This window comes from Chiloscyllium plagiosum, unplaced genomic scaffold (genome assembly GCF_037043375.1).
Source record: "Chiloscyllium plagiosum isolate Xiang-an unplaced genomic scaffold, Cpla_swu_hap1 HiC_scaffold_5, whole genome shotgun sequence".
NCBI classification, from domain to species: domain Eukaryota; kingdom Metazoa; phylum Chordata; class Chondrichthyes; order Orectolobiformes; family Hemiscylliidae; genus Chiloscyllium; species Chiloscyllium plagiosum.
In genome coordinates, this window is record NW_028270143.1 from 54,169,159 (window position 1) to 54,187,674 (window position 18,516).

The following is an 18,516-nucleotide window of genomic DNA, read 5'->3' on the forward strand; positions in this document are numbered from 1 at the left end:
CTTCAACTCCCCCTTCCACTCCGCCAAGGATTTGCAGGTCCTGGGTCTCTTCTATCACCACTCCCTAACCACCTGATGTCTGGAGGAAGAATGCCTCATCTTCTGCCTCAGAACCCTCCAACCCCACGGCATCAATGTGGATTTCACCCCTCCCCCCACCTTATCCCAGATTCAACCGTCCAACTCAGCACCACCTTCATGACCTGTTCTACCTGTACCGCTTCCTTCCTACCTATCCACTCCACTCCACCCTCCTCTTTGACCTATCACCATTACCCCTATCTCCATCTACCTATCGCATTCTCAGCTACTTTCCCCCAGCCCCACCCGCCTCCCATTTATCTCACCACCCCCTTGGCTCACAGCCTCATTCCTGATGAATGGGCTTTTGCCCAAAATGTCGATTCTCCTGGTCCTCGGATGCTGCCTGACCTTTTGCAGCACCACACTCTCGACTGTAGTCTCCAGCATCTCCAGTCCTCATTTTCTCCTAAAGTACTTTAGGTGTTGTATCATCAATGCCCAATATAGTTGCAACAAGACTTTTCTACTTCCAGCCCCCTTGCAATAATGACTTTCATTCTATTTGCCTTGAAACAACAACCAAAGCTGGTGAAACTCAGCAGGTCTGGCAGCATCTGTAAAGAAGTAGTGGAATTAGTGTCTCGAGTCCTGTATATATGCCAACTCAACCTAAGACCCTTTGCAGACTCTTTGTACCCCTGTAATGACTTGCTTTCCTACCTATCTTTGCATTGTCAGCAAATTTGGCAGCAGTCTGTCTCTTCATCTACGTTAATATAAATGGTCAGTATTTGAAACCCCAGCACTAATCCCCTGTAATATTCCACTAGGTAGTTTTCAAACCTGAATTTGACCCATTTATCCCAACTGCCTGTTTCCTGCTAGTTAGTCAATCTATGCTAATATATCACCACCATCATGAGCTCTTATTGTGTGTAATAACTTTTTATGTGGCACCTTATTGAATACCTTTTTGAAATCCAAAACATATTTACAGATCTCCCTTTACTCACTTCTCTTATTGCAATCTCAAAAGAACTCCAATAGATTTGACATGCCCAATACCTTTATCAGAAAACCATTTTGAATTTGCCTGATTTATAAAATCTTAATACAAAATCTTATTACGACCATGTTAGCCATGGACTGAGACATTTTCCTATGGTAGATGTCAGAAAAACTGACTTTTACTTTCTCATTCACTGTCTCCGTCAATTCTTGAATAATGATGCTAAATTGGTATTATCCCAATCTGCTGGGAACTTACTAAAATCTAGGGAATTTTGAAAGGTTACAACAAGTGTATTCACTATTTTTGCAGCCATTGTTTTTAGATATCTAGGACATCTGGTCAGGAAACCTCAAACAGGTGTAGAAATTCTCTCCATACACAAATTGAAACTGGGATTTTTTCTTTCCCATTACCAGACATGCTAATTGAATTTACACTGATAGTTCTATACAATCACAAAAATGAACTGTGCCAGAAATGGCCTTTTATTACATACCATTGGCCATTTATGCAAGTCAACCCCAGTAATACTGAAAATCAGTATTTGTTTCATTCAATCTTTGAACAACCATTTTGTTGAAATGAGTGAAATGTGGACTGACCAGATAATTTTTAAAAAATTCTAATTACCTTATTTTGACACTGAAGCATCTACAAGCCATGTTCAACATTCTTTACAGAAAAGTCTGTTTTGCTTCTAAAGTTAATAACAGCTGCCTTGAAATGCACAACTTCTGACAATGCAATGTTAACAGCAATGAAAAAAGTAACAGCTAATCACATGGTGCAGTATTAATTATCCTTTAACACTTTATAAGCAGCTAACGAGTCAATTAACCAATGTCAAATGTTGAAACTTGTTAATCCAGTCATAGCTAAAATGGCTAAATGTCAACACAGCAAAGCATGACTCAATAAGAGTCTGTGATCAATGGAAACTCTCATACACTTAACTGATAACATTCTCTTTAGTCATGGACAGCCTTTAAAAATGTAAAGACAACTCCAAAGTATGGCAATACAGAAAGAAAGATATAAATGCTGTAAAAATTTATTTAACTTAAAGGAATGGGAAATCAGCTGTGAAACATCTATGTGTCATGAAATACTGATAAAATTATACCATGAAATATTTTAAATTAAAAACTACAAAAGCAATGCATGTTCTATTATCGATGGGATAGAAAAAATGTAATGCAGGAAGGAAAGTGTCTGGGAAAATCACTGTTGCCCTCTCTCAGTCCTACTGATCAAATGTGTGCTACTGGAAAAGCACAGCAGGTCAGGCAGTATCCGAGGGGCAGGAGAGTTGATGTTTCGGGCAAAAGCCCTTCATCAGCAATGAGGCTGTGCGCCAAGGGGATGGTGAGACAAATGGGAGGGAGTTGGGGCTGGGGGGGGGGGGGGGAAGGTAGCTGAGCGTGCAATGGGCGGATGGAAGTGGGGGCAAAGTGATAGGTCGGAGGGGAGGGTTGAGCAGATAGGTGGGAAGGAAGATGGACAGGTAGGACAGGTCATGAGGGTGGTGCCGAGTTGGAAGGTTGGAGGCAGCACGATGGCTCAGTGGTTAGTATTGCTGCCTCACAGCGCCAGGTACTCAGGTTCGATTCCAGCCTCGAGCGACTGTCTGTGTGGAGTTTGCACATTCTCCATGGGTTTCCTCCGGATGTTCCGGTTTCCTCCCAAAGTCCAAAGATGTGCAGGTCAGGTGATCTGATCATGTTAAATTGCCCAGTGTTAGGTGCATTACTCAGGGGTAAATATAGGGTAGGGGAATGGGTCTGTTTGGGTTACTCTTCGAAGGGTCGGTGTGGACTTGTTGGGCCAAAATAGCCTGTTTCCATACTGTAGGGAATCTAATCTAATCTGGGATAAGGTGAGAGGAGGGGAAATGAGGAAACTGGTAAAATCCACATTAATGCCATGGGGTTTGAGGGTCCTGACGCAGAAGGTGAAGCGTTTTTCCTCCAGGAGTCGGGTGGTAAGGGTTTGGCGATTAGGGAGGCCCAGGACCTGCATGCCCATTGCAGAGTGGGAGGGGGAGATGAAGTGTTCAGCCACGGGGCAGTGGGGTTGGTTGGTGCGGGTGTACCGGAGATGTTCTCTGAAGCTCTCTGCGAATAGGCGTCCTGTCTCCCCAGTGTATCGGATGCCTACTCTACGTTGGGGGACACAGGACGCCTCCTCGCAGAGCGCTTCAGAGAATATCTCCGGGACATCCACACCAACCAATCCCATCACCCTGTGGCCGAACAGTTCAACTCCCCCAACTTGGCCAAGGGCACGCAGGTCCTGGGCCTCCTCCATCGCCACTCCCTAACCACCCAACGGTGGAGGAAGAACGCCTCATCTTCCTGCCAGGGACCATCCAACTCCATGGCATCAATGTGGATTTCACCAGTTTCCTCATTTCCTTCCCCCCACTTTATCCCAGATCCAACCTTCCAACTTGGGACCGGCCTCATGACCTGTCCCACCTGTACCTTTTCCTTCCCACCTATCCGCTCCACCTTCCTCTGTGACCTATCACCATTACCCCCATCTCCACCTACCTAACGCACTCTCAGCTACCTGCCCCCCAGCTCCACCTCCCTCCCATTTATCTCACCAACACCTCGACTCACTGCCTCATTTCTGATTATGGGCTTTTGCCCGAAACGTCGACTCTCCTGCTCCTCGGATGCTGCCTGACCTGCTGTGCTTTTCCAGCACCACACTATCGAATCTAATCTCCAGCATCTGCAGTCCTCACTTTTGCCTACTGATCAAATACCATTGGTGGACCCAATGACCTTAACTCAACTCATTCCATGAGGAAGTCATCATGGGATTTGTTGGGGAAGGTTATGTTTGAGACATTTGATATGTGGAGAACTGAGGGGAATGCAGAACTAATGGAGGTGGTGGAAGTGGATCAGTGGGGTGGGAAATGATTGAGCAAATTCAAGAGCTTTCGGGGAAGAATTCTGAATTGTATGGTAATGATGGTTGAAGACACCAAGGGCAGAAACAATAGGATTCGAGTAGGGGTATAGGTTGAAAATTAGATGCGAGCTGAAACAATGTCAAAAGAGGACTGAAAATATTGATGAAAACTTTTGAGAATTAACATGTTCAATGGGGCACAAGGAACATTGAGCAAGAAAGCACTGTTAAGTACAGCAGATCAGAATGCTATATAAATTCAATAATAATTGTTCTTTTCTCATAAAAGATGTGATCTTTTCTCACTATTCTCTTTAGCTCCTACCAGTACTGAGAGACATGAATCACTACATTAGCATTTTTCACTTCCCACACACTACATGACTTTTCACAGAACAGTTTCAGCAAAATGAACAGAGGAAGGAAAGGAAAGTAATTGATTTTCTCTTATTTTTACACGGAATAGGAAACACAACAGATTTTTATGAATACTTAATAGTTCTAAAATGTGATTTTCAAATTTGTATTTCATATAACTAATTACTAAACATCACAACTTAGACAATTTCAGACATAACTGTTCAAATAAACTGCACTCTTCTTCATTAAAACAAGCAGTATTTGTTGATATGCCAACATTTTGCCATTTCACAATGCCATCCTCTACAAGTCAATAGCTTATTGAGGCTGATTTTCCTCAAAGCCAAATATTTTAACATAACGTATTAAACGTTCTCACTCATCTAATAAAGAACTGAGTTAGCACTTTAGAACACTAGTTATCAAATAGTAGAGAGGTTCCATAGTGGCAATGTTACTAGACTAGTAATTCGCAGGCTCAGACGAACGCACTGGGGACATGGATTCAAATCCTACCATCACAGCAACTGGAGTTTGAATTTGATTAATTAAATCTGGGAATATAAAGCTTGTCTTAGTAATGGTGTTTATGAAATTATCATTGACTTTTATAAAAAATGATTGTCCTTTAGGGAAGTGAATCTGCCATTGTAACTGGTCTGGTCTACATCTGACAGAATCATAGTAATGTGGTTGTTTTAAAGAGTCCTCTGAAAGGACCCAAAAGTAAATCAGTTCAAGGGCAGTTAGGTTAGGGTTACAAATATTAGCCTTGCTAGTGATACCCACACTCAAAAGGATAAAAAATAAAGCGACTGAATTACAACTTCAGTCAATAAAGCTCTTCATATTTTTCATAATTTACCATCTCTTCTATAATATGGAAACTAGTCTTCTGAACAATCCACCTTACATAATTGTAATATGATCAGTACATATTGCTGCATCCAATAGGTCTCCCTAAAGATGTTAAAACATTACGCAAATTAACTATCTCTATGAAGCAATCATTTTCTAAGAATGCGAAAATCTAACTTTTTTTGTTTCTCCTAAAGGTAATGATTCTCTATGCGGTATTGTTCCTATCTACCCAGAAACCTTAATTGCTTACCACAAATATACATCACCCATGAATGACAAGATAATTATGTGTTAGATTGTGGAAGTATCAAAATCAATAGAAATCTTTTCCTCATTATGATTTGGAGGTGCTGCTGTTTACCTCAATACCATCTTATAGTCTAACAGGTTTATTTGGAAACACTAGCTTTCGGAGTGCTGCTGCTTCATCAGGTGGTTGAAGGAGCAGCGTCCCGAAAGCTAATGCTTCCTAATAAACCTGTGGGCTATAATCTGGTGTTGTGTGATTTTTAACTTTTCCTCATCAGGCATCCAAATGCATGATCCCACTATAGTCTCATTTACAATTGTAAACAAAAGCCCTATTTCAACAATGTAACAAGCCATACAGAGTCAAAGGACATTGGTTTAAGTAATGGTTCTGTAGTTGGAACAGTACAGACCAAGACTCAATTAATGACTTTCTGTTTGGAATGGCTTGTTTCTGTGTCAAGCAATGTGTTTATTCCTTATGCAATCAAAGAACTCAATGCTTTTACATATAAAAGCATTTGGCCTGAACAGTTCCCTCATAACATACAACATATTGCTCACTGCCATTAAATATATTTTTAATATTAGTATCATATACATTTCACTGCCATAAAAGGAAATGACAAATGCTCATTAGAATAACTACATTTATTTAAAATAAACACAAACTGATGCAGTTATATTCAAACTTAATATTTTGTCATTAATTGTGTCTTGCAAAAGCTCAATTTGATTTTTAATTTTATTTCTAAATTGGAAACAGTTATAGTATAGATGACTGAAATTAAATCCCTTTATAATACTCACCTTACAAATTCCTTAATGTTCACACACGCCTTAAAATTAATCAGCAAAATAAGTTCAATTCACCTCAAGTGCAAACGTTTGGGATTATTTATGTATATGTATCTCAAGTATAAATCTTAAAAGATCAAAGTGTTTTTAAGGGGATCTTTTAATAGACATTGGTAGCCTTAGTACCTAAAAATGCTGACTTTTCCAAGAACATTTTAAATAACACTACCAACAATCAAATCAAGATAAAAAGATTAACCACAGCCAATTTCCAATCCATTGCCAAGTTGCATATTATTGAAAACAAATGCTAGCTCGCATGTAGTACATCATTTTTATGTTACTTACCTCTGCCTCACTGTGGAACCACCACCAGCATTCCGAGGTGTGACAGCTTTGCTGGGTGATCGGCTAGAGGCACCGACATTTGTTGCACTTGCAGCAGGTCCAGGCTAAAAGATGCAAAACAAAATGTTAGCATCAAGAGAATAAAATACTCTTATTATACAATATGTACTGTGATTCAACCTATCAAAACAATTGGCACTGATCATTTTGACTCAAACAGTTTTTTTAGATTAGATTAGATTACAGTGTGGAAACAGGCCCTTCGGCCCAACAAGTCCACACTGACCCGCTGAAGCGCAACCCACCCATACCCCTACATTTAACCCCTTACCTAACACTACGGGCAATTTAGCATGGCCAATTCACCTGACCTGCACATCTTTGGGCTGTGGGAGGAAACCGGAGCACCCGGAGGAAACCCACGCAGACACGGGGAAGATGTGCAAACTCCACATAGTCAGTCGCCTGAGGCGGGAATTGAACCCGGGTCTCAGGCGCTGGGAGGTAGCAGTGCTAACCACTGTGCCACCGTGCCGCCCAGATCTTTTGATCTTATGTTTTAAGGCTTAAAAAGTGAAGTAAAATGTAGTAGCACCATATAGTATATTGATTTATACTTTAATGTCACCCTGAACCTAAATGGTTTCGACGGTCAAGTTTCTCAACACACTGAATTTGTTTTAAGGGATTAATGTGGAGTTTGTGCCATATCTGTAATGTAATCTTAGTTAGTGTCAAGATAAATGCATAGAAATAGACCCTAATAATAGAAATAGCTGGAAAGATTTCCAAGGACAGAAAAAGGATTAATGTTTGAGATTGATGACCTATTAGCAGAACCACCATTATTCATTTTCACAGACAAATGAATATACAGGTTTCACTTCCAGAAAATTAAATGAAAAGCACACTATGTGTCAATTTAACATTAGACATCAGAGAGTATGCCCAATATATAACATACTGCATTGAAGTGTTAACCTAAATTTAGTGACAAGAGTGGTTTTGGAATCCTCACTGTTAGGGAAAAAATAAAAGTCAATATGACAATGTTCTTACATACTCTCATGAAATCTTCTAAAGCATTAAGAAACTGGGATAGCTATTTGCGATTTTGGAGATGATGTTTAGCTCAGATTGTGGATCAGATTGTACGATTGCTCACTGTGCTGATATATTTGTTCTCAGACATTTTATCACCATGCTCGGTAACATCATGAGTGAGCCTCCGATGAAGCGCTGGTGTTTTGTCCCACTTGCTATGTGTGTGTCTTAGTCTGTTATGGTGGGTGATATCACTTCTGGTTCTTTTTCGGAGAGATTGGTAAATAGGGTCCAAATCAATATGTTTATTAATGAAGTTCTGGTTTAAATGCCAGGCCTCTAGGAATTCCCATGCATGGCTTTGTTTAGCCTGTCGCAAGATGGATGTATTGTCCCAGTTGAACTGATTTCCCTCTTCGTCTGTGTGTATGGATACTAGTGATAGTTGATCATGTCTTTGGGTGGCATGTATTCTGGTAGCTATTTTCATGCCTGTTTGTCCAATGCAATGTTTGTTGCAGTCCTTGCAGGGTATTTTGTATATGACATTCGTTCTGCTGATTGTTGGTATGGGGTCCTTTAAATTCATCAGGAGCTGTTTCAGCGTGGTGGTAGGTTTGTGGACTACCATGATGCCTAGGGACCAGAGTAATCTGGTCGTCATCTCAGAGATATCTTTATGTATGGCTGAGTGGCTACAATTTCTGGGCATGCTGTGTCTTCTTGTTTAGGTTTGTTTTGTAGGAATCGGTGGACTGCGCTTATCGGGTAGCCGTTGCTCCTGAAAACATTGTACAGGCATTTTTCTTCGGCTTCTCTTAGTTCCGGCAATGTGTTGGGGCTCGTTTAAATAATGTTTTGATGCAGCTCCATTTGTGGGTGTTGGGATGATTGCTCCTGTAGTTGAGTATCTAGTCAGCGTGTATGACTTTCCTGTAGATGCTATATAGCTCTCCATTGGCTTTGGGTTCTACCATGATGTCTAGAAAGGGGAGTCTGTTGTTGTTCTCTTCCTCTTTGGTGAACTTTATACTGGTAAGGATGTTGTTTATGAGTTTGTGAGTTTCTTCTAATTTGTTGCATTTCATGATGACTAAGTGTCATCCACATAGTGGACCCAAAGCTGGATCGTGGGAAGGTCTGTCCGTTCTAACCTCTGCTAAGAGTCCTGGTATTGGTGATCCTATAGGCATCCCATTGATTTGCGTGTAGGCCTTGTCGCTGAAGGTGAAGTGCGTTGTGGGCTGTCACATGGAAGGAAACCATGACCTCGTCGTCCTCTACCTTGGTTCTTTGATGATTCTAAGGAATTCCTGGGTGGAGTGGCTTGAATCTTCTACTAGTTCCTTTGCTAGTCTGTATGTTGGTGTACCGGGAAGTGAGACTATGGGTCTGAGAGGGGTACCTTGTTTACGTACCTTTGGTAATCCATCGAAACGGGGTGATTTGGATCCTTCAGGTTTAATTGTTTGGAGGTCTGTCTTGTTAATTTAACTTATCTTGTGAAGTTTCCTCAAGGATGCTGTAATACAGTTTTCTAGCTGTGGAGTCAGGTCCATCATCACCTGGTGGTCAATATTGGTATCTGCGAGTATTGTGTTTGCTTTTTCAATATACCGAGGAACCTTGATTATCCAAAGGACACAGGTGGAGAGTATTTCATTCGGTTAATTGAATTCCGGATAATCAGATGCCGGACAACATTGTTGAGCCAAGCACTGGCACCTTGCGATCTTGCTGGATAATCTGATGTTCAGATAATCAAATGCCAGATAATTGAGGTTCCTCTATATTGTGTTCTATTCAGAATGACGGCCATGTGCTCTTTGTCTGCCGGTAGGATTATGATATTTCGGTCTTTTCTGAGTCCTTCCAAGCCTTTTCCAGGGTAGCTAACCTTACCTAAGTTATGAAGTATAGAACAGGATTCAAACTTTCCTACCTCTCACCAATCTTTTTGCAATGAGTCATTTTATTTCCATAGTTCTAATGTGAAGATAATAAAAGCCATTGCAATAAACAAGTTAGCACAAAAAAAAATTGCATTGGGTGAAATCAAAATTCGGAAAATGAAAACTACCTAAACCAGTTCATATTTACACCAATCCACTAAGTTATAACAATTATGTTGTAAACCTGTTCCATTTTATTCAATTAAAAAACATTTCAGACGGTCAAAGATTTTACAGCACAGAAAAGGGCACTTCAGCCCAAAATCTTTTCCCTCACAGCTCTGTTTACCTCAAATCAGGTCCCCTGTCCAGTCTTCCCTGTTCCAAGGAAAGAAACGTCAGCATATCTAGTCTCTTTTTGTACCAGGATTGCTACAGCCCAGGCAATCTTCTGGTGAATCTTTTCAATACTCTCTCTAATCACATCCTTCCTATCATGTGACAATAACTGCACACAATAGAAGATATAAAATATAGGGAAATAGGTGGTGACATCTTGAAAAATGTCTATATTACAGAGGAGGAAGTGCTCGATGTCTTGAAACGCATAAAAGTAGATAAACTCCCAGGATCTGATCAAGTGTACCCTAGAACTCTGTGGGAAGCGAGGGAAGTGATTGCTGGGCCTCTTGCTGAGATAGTTGTATCATCGATAGTCACAGAAGACTGGAGGTTGGCGAACGTGGTGCCACTGTTTAAGAAGGGTGGTAAAGACAAGCCAGGGAACTATAGACCAATGAGCCTGACGTCAGTGGGGGGGCAAGTTGTTGGAGGGAATCCTGAGGGACAGGATGTACATGTATTTGGAAAGGCAAGGATTGATTAAGGATAGTCGACATGGCTTTGTGCATGGGAAATCATGTCTCACAAACATGATTGTGTTTTCTGAAGTAACAAAGAGGATTGATGAGGGCAGAGCAGTAGATGTGACCTCTATGGACTTCAGTAAGACGTTCGACAAGGTTCCCCTTGGGAGACTGGTTAGCAAGGTTAGATCTCATGGAATACAGGGAGAACTAGTCATTTGGATACAAGACCAGCTCAAAGGTGGAAGACAGAGGGTGGTAGTGGAGGGTTGTTTTTCAGACTGGAGACCTGTTACCAGTGGAGTGCCACAAGGATCGGTGCTGGTCCACTACTTTTCATCATTTATATAAACGATTTGGATGTGTGCATAAATTTGCAGATGACACCAAAATTGAACATGTAGTGGACAGTGAGAGCTACCTCGGATTACAATGGGATCCTGATCAGATGGGCCAATGGGTTGAGGAGTGGTGGATGGAGTTTAATTTAGATAAATGCGAGGTGTTGCATTTTGGGAAAGCATATCTTAGCAGGACTTATACACTTAATGGTAAAGTCTTAGGAAGTGTTGCTGAACAGAGAGACGTTGGAGTGCAGGTTTACAGTTTCTTGAAAGTAAAGTCGCAGTTAGGTAGGTTAGTGGAGAAGGCTTTTGGTATGCTTTCCTTTATTGATCAGAGTATTGAGTACAGGAGCTGGGAGTCATGTTGCAGCTGTACCAGACATTGGTTAGGCCACTTTTGGAATATTGCATGCAATTCGGTGGGGGAGTCCAGAACTAGAGGTTTAGGGTGAGAGGAGAAAGATCTAAAAGAGACCTAAGGGACAACTTTTTCACGCAGAGGGTGGTACATGAATGGAATGAGCTGCCAGAGGAAGTGGTGGAGACAAGTACAATTGCAACATTTAAAAGGCATCTGGATGGGTATATGAATAGAAAGGCTTTGGATTCGTACACCTCGTGTCTCTCACTGTGTCTCACACCTGCAGACACACAACATGGGTGCTGGGGAAAAAATAAGCACTACCGCAGTTAGGCAGTAGTGTGGGGTAGCAGTAAAAAAAAAGGAAAAAAAAGAAAATAAATAAATAATTAGGAGATTTTGGAAACAACAATTTAAAAAAGGCTTTGGAGGGATATGGGCCAGGTGCAGGCAGGCGGAACTAGATTGGGTTGGGATATTTTGTTGGACCAAAGGGTCTGTTTCCATGCTGTACATCTCTCTATGTGGCCCAACTAAAATTACATATACCTCCTTACATTTGTGTTCAACCTCTTGAAAAATAAACTCAAGTATCCGAAATGCCCTTTTATCCATCTATATAATGTGCTGTCTTCCAGGATCTACAGATACACACATTAAGGTCCCTTTAATTCCCTGTACTTTGAGCTTCCTACCATTCAACATGTACTCCCTTGCTTTGTTAGTCCTCCCAAAATGCATCACTCCACACATTTCAGGATTACATTTCATTTTTCACTCTCCAGTCCATCGATATTGCAGTCTAAGGCCTTTCTCACTATTTAACATACCACTATTCTTCATGGCATGTGAACATACTGATTATTTGTCCTACAGTCATGTCTATATCATTAATGTACACCACAAACCCTATGGTACAACATTGGACATGGTTCCAGTCACAAAAACACTCTTCAACCACACTCTACTTTCTGCCACTAATCCACTTTTGGATCCAATTTGCCAAATTGCCCTGGATTCCATGAGTTCTTAACTTCTTAACAAACCTATCATGGAAGACCTTGGGGCATCCAGACTACGCCAACTGCACTACCCTCACTCACACAGCCAGTCACCGCCTCGAAAAATAGAAATTTGTTAGATTTGATCCCTGCTGAAAATGTGTTGCTGGAAAAGCGCAGCAGGTCTGGCAGCATCCAAGGAGCAGGAGAATCGACGTTTCGGGCATGAGCCCTTCTTCAGGAAATGAAGATTTGATCCCTCCCAAACAAAACCATGCTGTCTAGCTTTGATTCATCCTTGTGGACGCTAGAAATCTGATACACGTACATAAAATGATAGAAAAACTCAGCAGGGCTGGCAGCATCTGTGGAGAAACAGAACTGACGTTGCAAGTCAGTACGACTCCAGAGCTGAGCAGACTCGAAGCTGAGTTCCTCCAGCGTTGATTAGCCCAAGTGGATATTAAATCCGCCCCAAAGAATATCTGTTCCAGTACTTTCCCGACCATGTTTGATTCACTGGTGTGTAATTTCATTACTGCAAACGCATTTAGCTTAGTTCGAGGCATCCGGGTTTTGAACACTGCTGACGTGGCGTTGTTGTCAGTCAGAAACCTTGCGACGAGTTCAAACAAACAAACAAAACTCAAACGCTGGAACACGGACGTGTGTCATCCGCGAGAAAAGAGATCAGGGACAGGATGGATGTATTTTCTCCTGCTCTGGGACATTGCTGGTGAAATATTACAACGTGCGGCAGTCAGAGAAGTTGAAGGCCTTGGTGGGCCCTACCAACTCTCCGTTGCTTTGTAACCTTCTCTGAGCTGCCCGCTGCCGCACGCTCCCCGAGCACTGCCCTGCTCTGGAACTCTAGCCGGGCGGCATAACACCTGCCGGGAGACGCTCGCGCTGCGGACAATGGGTTATTACCATATTGTTCTGCGACACCGGCCCCTCTGTTTCACTTCACTCCGCTCGAGCCGTCGCGCTCTCCTAATGTGGCCACGACACTCAACTCAGGACCCCGCCCCCAACTGCTGTTTTGGTGTCCTTACACCGCCTGACAAAAGAAACACAGCGCAACGAAGGTAAAACACTTTTCGAAATTCTAAAGAAGAAGAAAAAAAAAATAAACGAAAACCCCGCAGCGATTACAACATTAACTCGCTGTATGGTATCAATAACTGACACGATTGGGCGGATAGCGAGGTGAGGGAGGGGACCTTTTAGACATTCAGGCTTGAGTGAGGACAGCCTGCCTGTTCCGGGGAGGAGGAGAGGAGTGTCTGCTCACTGACACTGTGGACACAGTTAACCCGGAGAGCGGTGAAGGCCTAAACGCGTGAGTGTGTGTTTGTGTCTGCGAGAGAGAGAGAGAGACGATGGTGGAGGTGGTATTCCTCCACCCGGACCTGGGGATCGGCGGCGCCGAGCGGCTGGTGGTGGACGCGGCGCTAGCCCTGCGCAGGCGCGGTTGCGGTGTACAAATCTGGACGGCTCACTTTGATCATGCGCACTGCTTCTCGGAGTGCCGGCGGCCGGCGCTACCTGTTCACTGTGTTGGGGACTGGTTGCCCCGGACACTGCTAGGCCGCTGCTCGGCCCTGTGCGCCTACCTGCGGATGCTGTACGTGGCCTGGTACCTGGTCTTCCTCAGCGGCGTTGAGTTCGACGTGGTTTTCTGCGACCAGGTGTCGGCCTGTATCCCCGTGCTCAGGTTGTGCCGGCGAGCCAAGCGGGTCCTCTTCTACTGCCACTTCCCGGACCGGCTGCTGCAGAGCGGCAAGCCTGGCCCCCTGCAGCGGCTCTACCGCCTCCCCATTGACTGGCTGGAGGAGTACACGACAGGCCTGGCCGACCTGGTGCTGGTCAACAGCAAGTTCACAGCCGGAGTCTTCAGGCGCACCTTCCGCTCCCTGTCCCACCTGGAGCCCGATGTCCTGTACCCGTCGCTCAGCTTCGCCGAGCCGGCGGGCGGCCAGGACCAGGACCAGGACCAGGAGCTGCTGCCGCTGTCCCCGCCGCCGATCGGGCCCGGCCGGGATTTCGTCTTCCTTTCCATCAACCGCTTCGAGAGGAAGAAGAACCTGGGCCTGGCCCTGCGGGCCGTGCACTGCCTCCGAGACCTGTTGGGCCAGGAGGACTGGCAGCGGGTTCACCTGGTGCTGGCCGGGGGCTACGACCCGAGGGTGCTGGAGAACGTCGAGCATTACCGGGAGTTGCAGGAGATGGCGAGCCAGCTGCAGCTGGCCGATAAGGTGACTTTCCTCCGCTCGTTCTCCGACCAGCAGAAGGTCTCTCTCCTCCGCCGCTGTCGCTGTGTCTTGTACACTCCCAGCAACGAACATTTCGGCATCGTGCCCCTGGAGGCCATGTACAGTCGGCGGCCGGTCATCGCCGTGAACTCGGGCGGACCCCTGGAGTCGGTGGTCGACCAAGTCACCGGCTTTCTACGGCAGCCGTCGCCCAGCTCCTTCGCTGAAGCCATGGAAAAGCTCGTCAGGAGTCCCGATTTAGGAACAAAAATGGGAGAGGCTGGAAGAAGTCGAGTCCTTCAAACATTTTCTGTGGATGCCTTTACAGAGCAATTGTATCAGTGTATCTGCAAGCTCACACGATGAATGTAAAATAACAGCTGCGATGTTAAAAATGAAGATTAATTTTGCACTTCACAAAATGAAATTTGACGCTCCCTACTTAAGGGAATGCATAGTTATTTTGTTTTGCGAATATGGATTGGGGTATATGTCTCTTAGGGTATACGCACTGTGTGGAGAGAAGTTTGGGACCCAGAATAACGTTGAGCGTTGAAATGTATTAATCAGTTGTTTAGGAAGACGTGAGAAAAAGGATAGCTCCACCTCGAGTTGGGAATAATGAATCGGGCTGTCACACAGAGCAGTGGTCGTCTGCTGGTTAGATTGTGTAATAGTGACATACACGAAAAATTATCCAGCAGCAATTCTTAAAAATTCTTAATTAAAAATTCTTATTATTTCAATGCAAATTGCAAACAAAAAATTTTGTCCTGAAAATTCCAGTTTGAGAATCTAATGGTTCCAGCGAGATGCCAGATTGGCTTTAAATAGAAGCTCCAATGTCTTTTAGAAATAATTTTGAAGAAACCGAGATTTGCAAGAGTGAGGGCTAAATAAATTGGAACTACAACAGTTAGATGTCATGAGGTGGAAGGAGAATCAGTTGGTCCGCAAACAGTGAATTTGGTCAGTCAACTACATAGCCTGTTTCTATTGTTTTAACCATTGACAAGGAAATTCCCTGGTGGAGTGCTGAACCAAAAACAAGTCAAACAGTTTTTGGAAACCTATCAAAATTAAGTTAAAACCTGATTTCTGGAGGGGTAATGACACGCTCCACCTTTTCCAGAGGTTTCCAGATAGGTTGTTCCTATGTTGTGCAACATAGGAAGTTGACCAGCTTTGAATATTGTATAATATTCATGTGAGGTTTCTTGGTTTCTAATCCATTTGGAAACAGATCCTTCAACCAAAAGTTTGGGTATCACTGCTTAATACATAGTGCTACACTTTCTCTGGTACGATATGCTTCAAATGTGTGATCTACTTATGTTTGATCTGTGACTAATGTCAGAACACTGCAAACATATAGATTGTGATCACATGCATTAAACAACAAAGTGGCTCAGTGGTTAGCACTGCTTCTTCACAGCACCGCTTCTTCACAGCACCAGTGACCCAGGTTTGATTTCAGCCTTGAGTGTCTGTCTGTGTGGAGTTTGAAGATTCTCCCCATATCTGTGTGGGTTTCTGCCAGGTGGTCTGGTTTCCTTCTACATTCCAAAGATGTGGATTGACTGTGCTACATTGACCTTAGCATCCGTGGATGTGCAGGCTAGGTGGATTAGCCATGATAAATGCAGAGTTTTGGGGATAGGTTAGAGGCTAGGTTGAGGTGTGATGCTCTTCAGTGGGTTGGTACAGTTGCCCTCTTTCTGCACTGTAGGGATTCTATGATAATGTTAACAAGTCATGCTTTTTGTATATGTAGAGCCATTTCAACTTTGCATTTTGTATGTGAAATTATTTAAAGCAATTAGGCAAGAAATGAGTCTTTCTGCTGGAGATAATTTCTTATTACTTTAGTTGTAATATGGCCACAATGCAATTGCCACTGCTGTAAAATTTCACAAGGTCCAAGGTAGCAATTTTTAAAACATTTTGAATTCATTTCATGTAAGCAGGGTCAAAAGATCAATTTAACTGTTCTAGTAAAACTTAACAGACTTTCCCAGAACAAATGAGGAATGTGCTACTGAAAATGTAACTGTCCATCTATTTTGTTCTAAACATACCAATATCTAAAATGATGTTAAATGGGCCTACAAAAATACATCAGTGCAAGAAATATTACTGAATATTTTTCTATTGATATTTTATAGAGAATAAGTCAATCTTGGAGTTTTGGAAAATTTGTACAAATAAAGAGGCAATGTTATAGAACAAATCAACTTTTATTTAACTTCCATTTTCATTTTCTGATGAAGTGTCTGTCCTGTATTTCTAAATTCTTCCATGGCTTAATGCGTAGTTGCATGTTTGTATCAATTTAGTCCTTACAAAGTAATCTGAATCGCAAGGTTCTGGGTCTAAGTTGCTCATTGGGGCTTGAGCAGAAAAGTCTAGGTTGACAATCCAGTAGTACGGAGCGAGTTCTGTACCCTGAGGTCCTGTCTTTCGGATGAGACATCAAACCAAATCTGCCTGCTCAGATTCTGCAGTATTATATGGGTAAAGAGCAGACAATGGAGTATTTTCTGAAGTATAGTCACTGTTGTAATGTAGAAATTACAGCAGCTAATTTGAGCTCAGGAAACTCAAACGGTAATGTAATAATGACTAGATAATCTGTTTGTTCTGATATTCGTTGTGGAATAGATATTGGTCAGAATACTGGGATTAACTCCCGAGATCACTGAAATCAAACCATGAGATCTTTGGCATCAACACTTGTCGGCAGATGGGGCTTTAGGGTTTAATATCTCGTTTGAAAATGACAGCATTTCTGATGGGGCAGTGCTCCTTCGGTATACTTGACACCAAGGTTTTTGTGTTCAAGAGCTGAAATGGGACTTAAACCTGAACCCTTCTGCTTCTGAGGCAGTGAACTACTAACTGAGTACCAGCTGATACATCAAGAAAGCTCGGTACTTGTTGCAATTATACTACAGCTGGTGAAATGCTGATTTGGCATGATCCTCCTTCCCTCAAGTATCATTTTGTTTTGCAGTCATCCGAGCTAAAGCCACTTTGAATTAATAGAGACTGAAGGGTCTGTTTCCATGCTATACATCTGACTCTAAATGTTGTTGTACAATTAGCCTATTGCCAAATAACTGTCAAACAGTGGAGGCAGAAGAAAGAGAACAGAAAATTCCCGAAGTATAGAGCATTGAGGGAATACTTTACTGAAGGTGAATGGAAATGTCAGCTAAATATTTTCAAATTAGAATTAACTTCTCTTTTCACAATCCAGTAAACATTATGCAATTTCGTGTAAATTTCAGTAGGAGAGAGGAAGTCAGGAAACTGAGCAGACTTAGGATCTGTTGGGATTTATAAACAATTTCAATTGCAACTTGCATTTATTAGTGTAATAAACAGCAATATGTCCCAAGGTGCTCCATAGGTGCATTTTGTGAAATTTGATATTAAACCACACAGTGGCATGAAATGATCAAAAGCTTTACTCACTGGCCGGTTTTAAGGACTGTCTCAAAAATAATTTAGGGCATTCTAAAGATGCAAAAGTTCAAGACACTGAAGGCACAACTGACTATACTGTACGATTAAAAGTGATGACAGAATTCTGACAGTGGAGACGGTCATCAATTGGCCCATCGTGTCTGCACCAGCTCAGCATAAAATTGAGATGCTTGAGTTTCGGTTGGAGAAGGATTGTCGGAATGGTGGAAGTCAGGGGGCAAGGCAATGCAGAGATTTAAAGATAAATATTAAATTTTAGATGTTGCTATACTGGAGGTTATGTAGGTCAGCAAGCATAATGATGATGAGCGAATTGGACTTGGTGTGATTTCAGTACAAGCATCAGAGTTTTTAAAATGAGCTCCCTTTTATGGAGGATTGAAGGTGAGAAGCCAGTATGAATAATATTGGAATAATTGGGTCTATAGGTTAAAAAAGGTATAAATGAGAGCTTCAGCAGCAGATAAGCTGGGCCAAAAGTAGACAATGTTATGAAGGTGGAGATAGACCAACATGGTGATAAGATTGCTGAAAGTTTGGAGCTCCTCCCTGAGCCAATTATAAGAATCAAGGGTGGGGATGATCTAAGAGAAATAAAAATTCTGCGAGAAATAAAAATTCTGCAAGAAATCTGAAAATAAAACGGTAGTGCTGGAAATACTCAGCACGTCTTGCAACAAAATGTTA

The 18,516-nt window shown here is 42.6% G+C and overlaps 2 protein-coding genes across 2 annotated transcripts in view; one reads left to right on the forward strand and one right to left on the reverse strand.

Moving 5' to 3' along the window:
- The window catches only part of sec61b (SEC61 translocon subunit beta), a 29,791-nt gene extending 16,646 nt beyond the window's left edge, over positions 1 to 13,145 (reverse strand). Inside the window, exons 1-2 of the mRNA XM_043690047.2 lie at positions 13,016 to 13,145; positions 6,578 to 6,681 (exon numbers count right to left, since the gene is read on the reverse strand). Coding sequence (XP_043545982.1) covers positions 6,578 to 6,681; positions 13,016 to 13,018 — 107 coding nt within the window. The 5' untranslated portion in view covers positions 13,019 to 13,145. The remainder of the gene's footprint in view (positions 1 to 6,577; positions 6,682 to 13,015) is intronic.
- Positions 13,146 to 13,349: 204 nt separating this feature from the next.
- On the forward strand, positions 13,350 to 16,570 carry alg2 (ALG2 alpha-1,3/1,6-mannosyltransferase). The gene has a single exon (XM_043690046.2). The coding sequence runs from the start codon at positions 13,468 to 13,470 to the stop codon at positions 14,704 to 14,706; it is 1,239 nt and encodes a 412-aa protein (XP_043545981.2). The 5' UTR covers positions 13,350 to 13,467; the 3' UTR covers positions 14,707 to 16,570.
- Positions 16,571 to 18,516: the final 1,946 nt, after the last annotated feature.

Coding starts and splice junctions, on each gene's coding strand:
- alg2 (XM_043690046.2), top strand. CDS start 13,468: ATGGTGGAGGTGGTATTCCTCCACCCGGACCTGGGGATCGGCGGCGCC.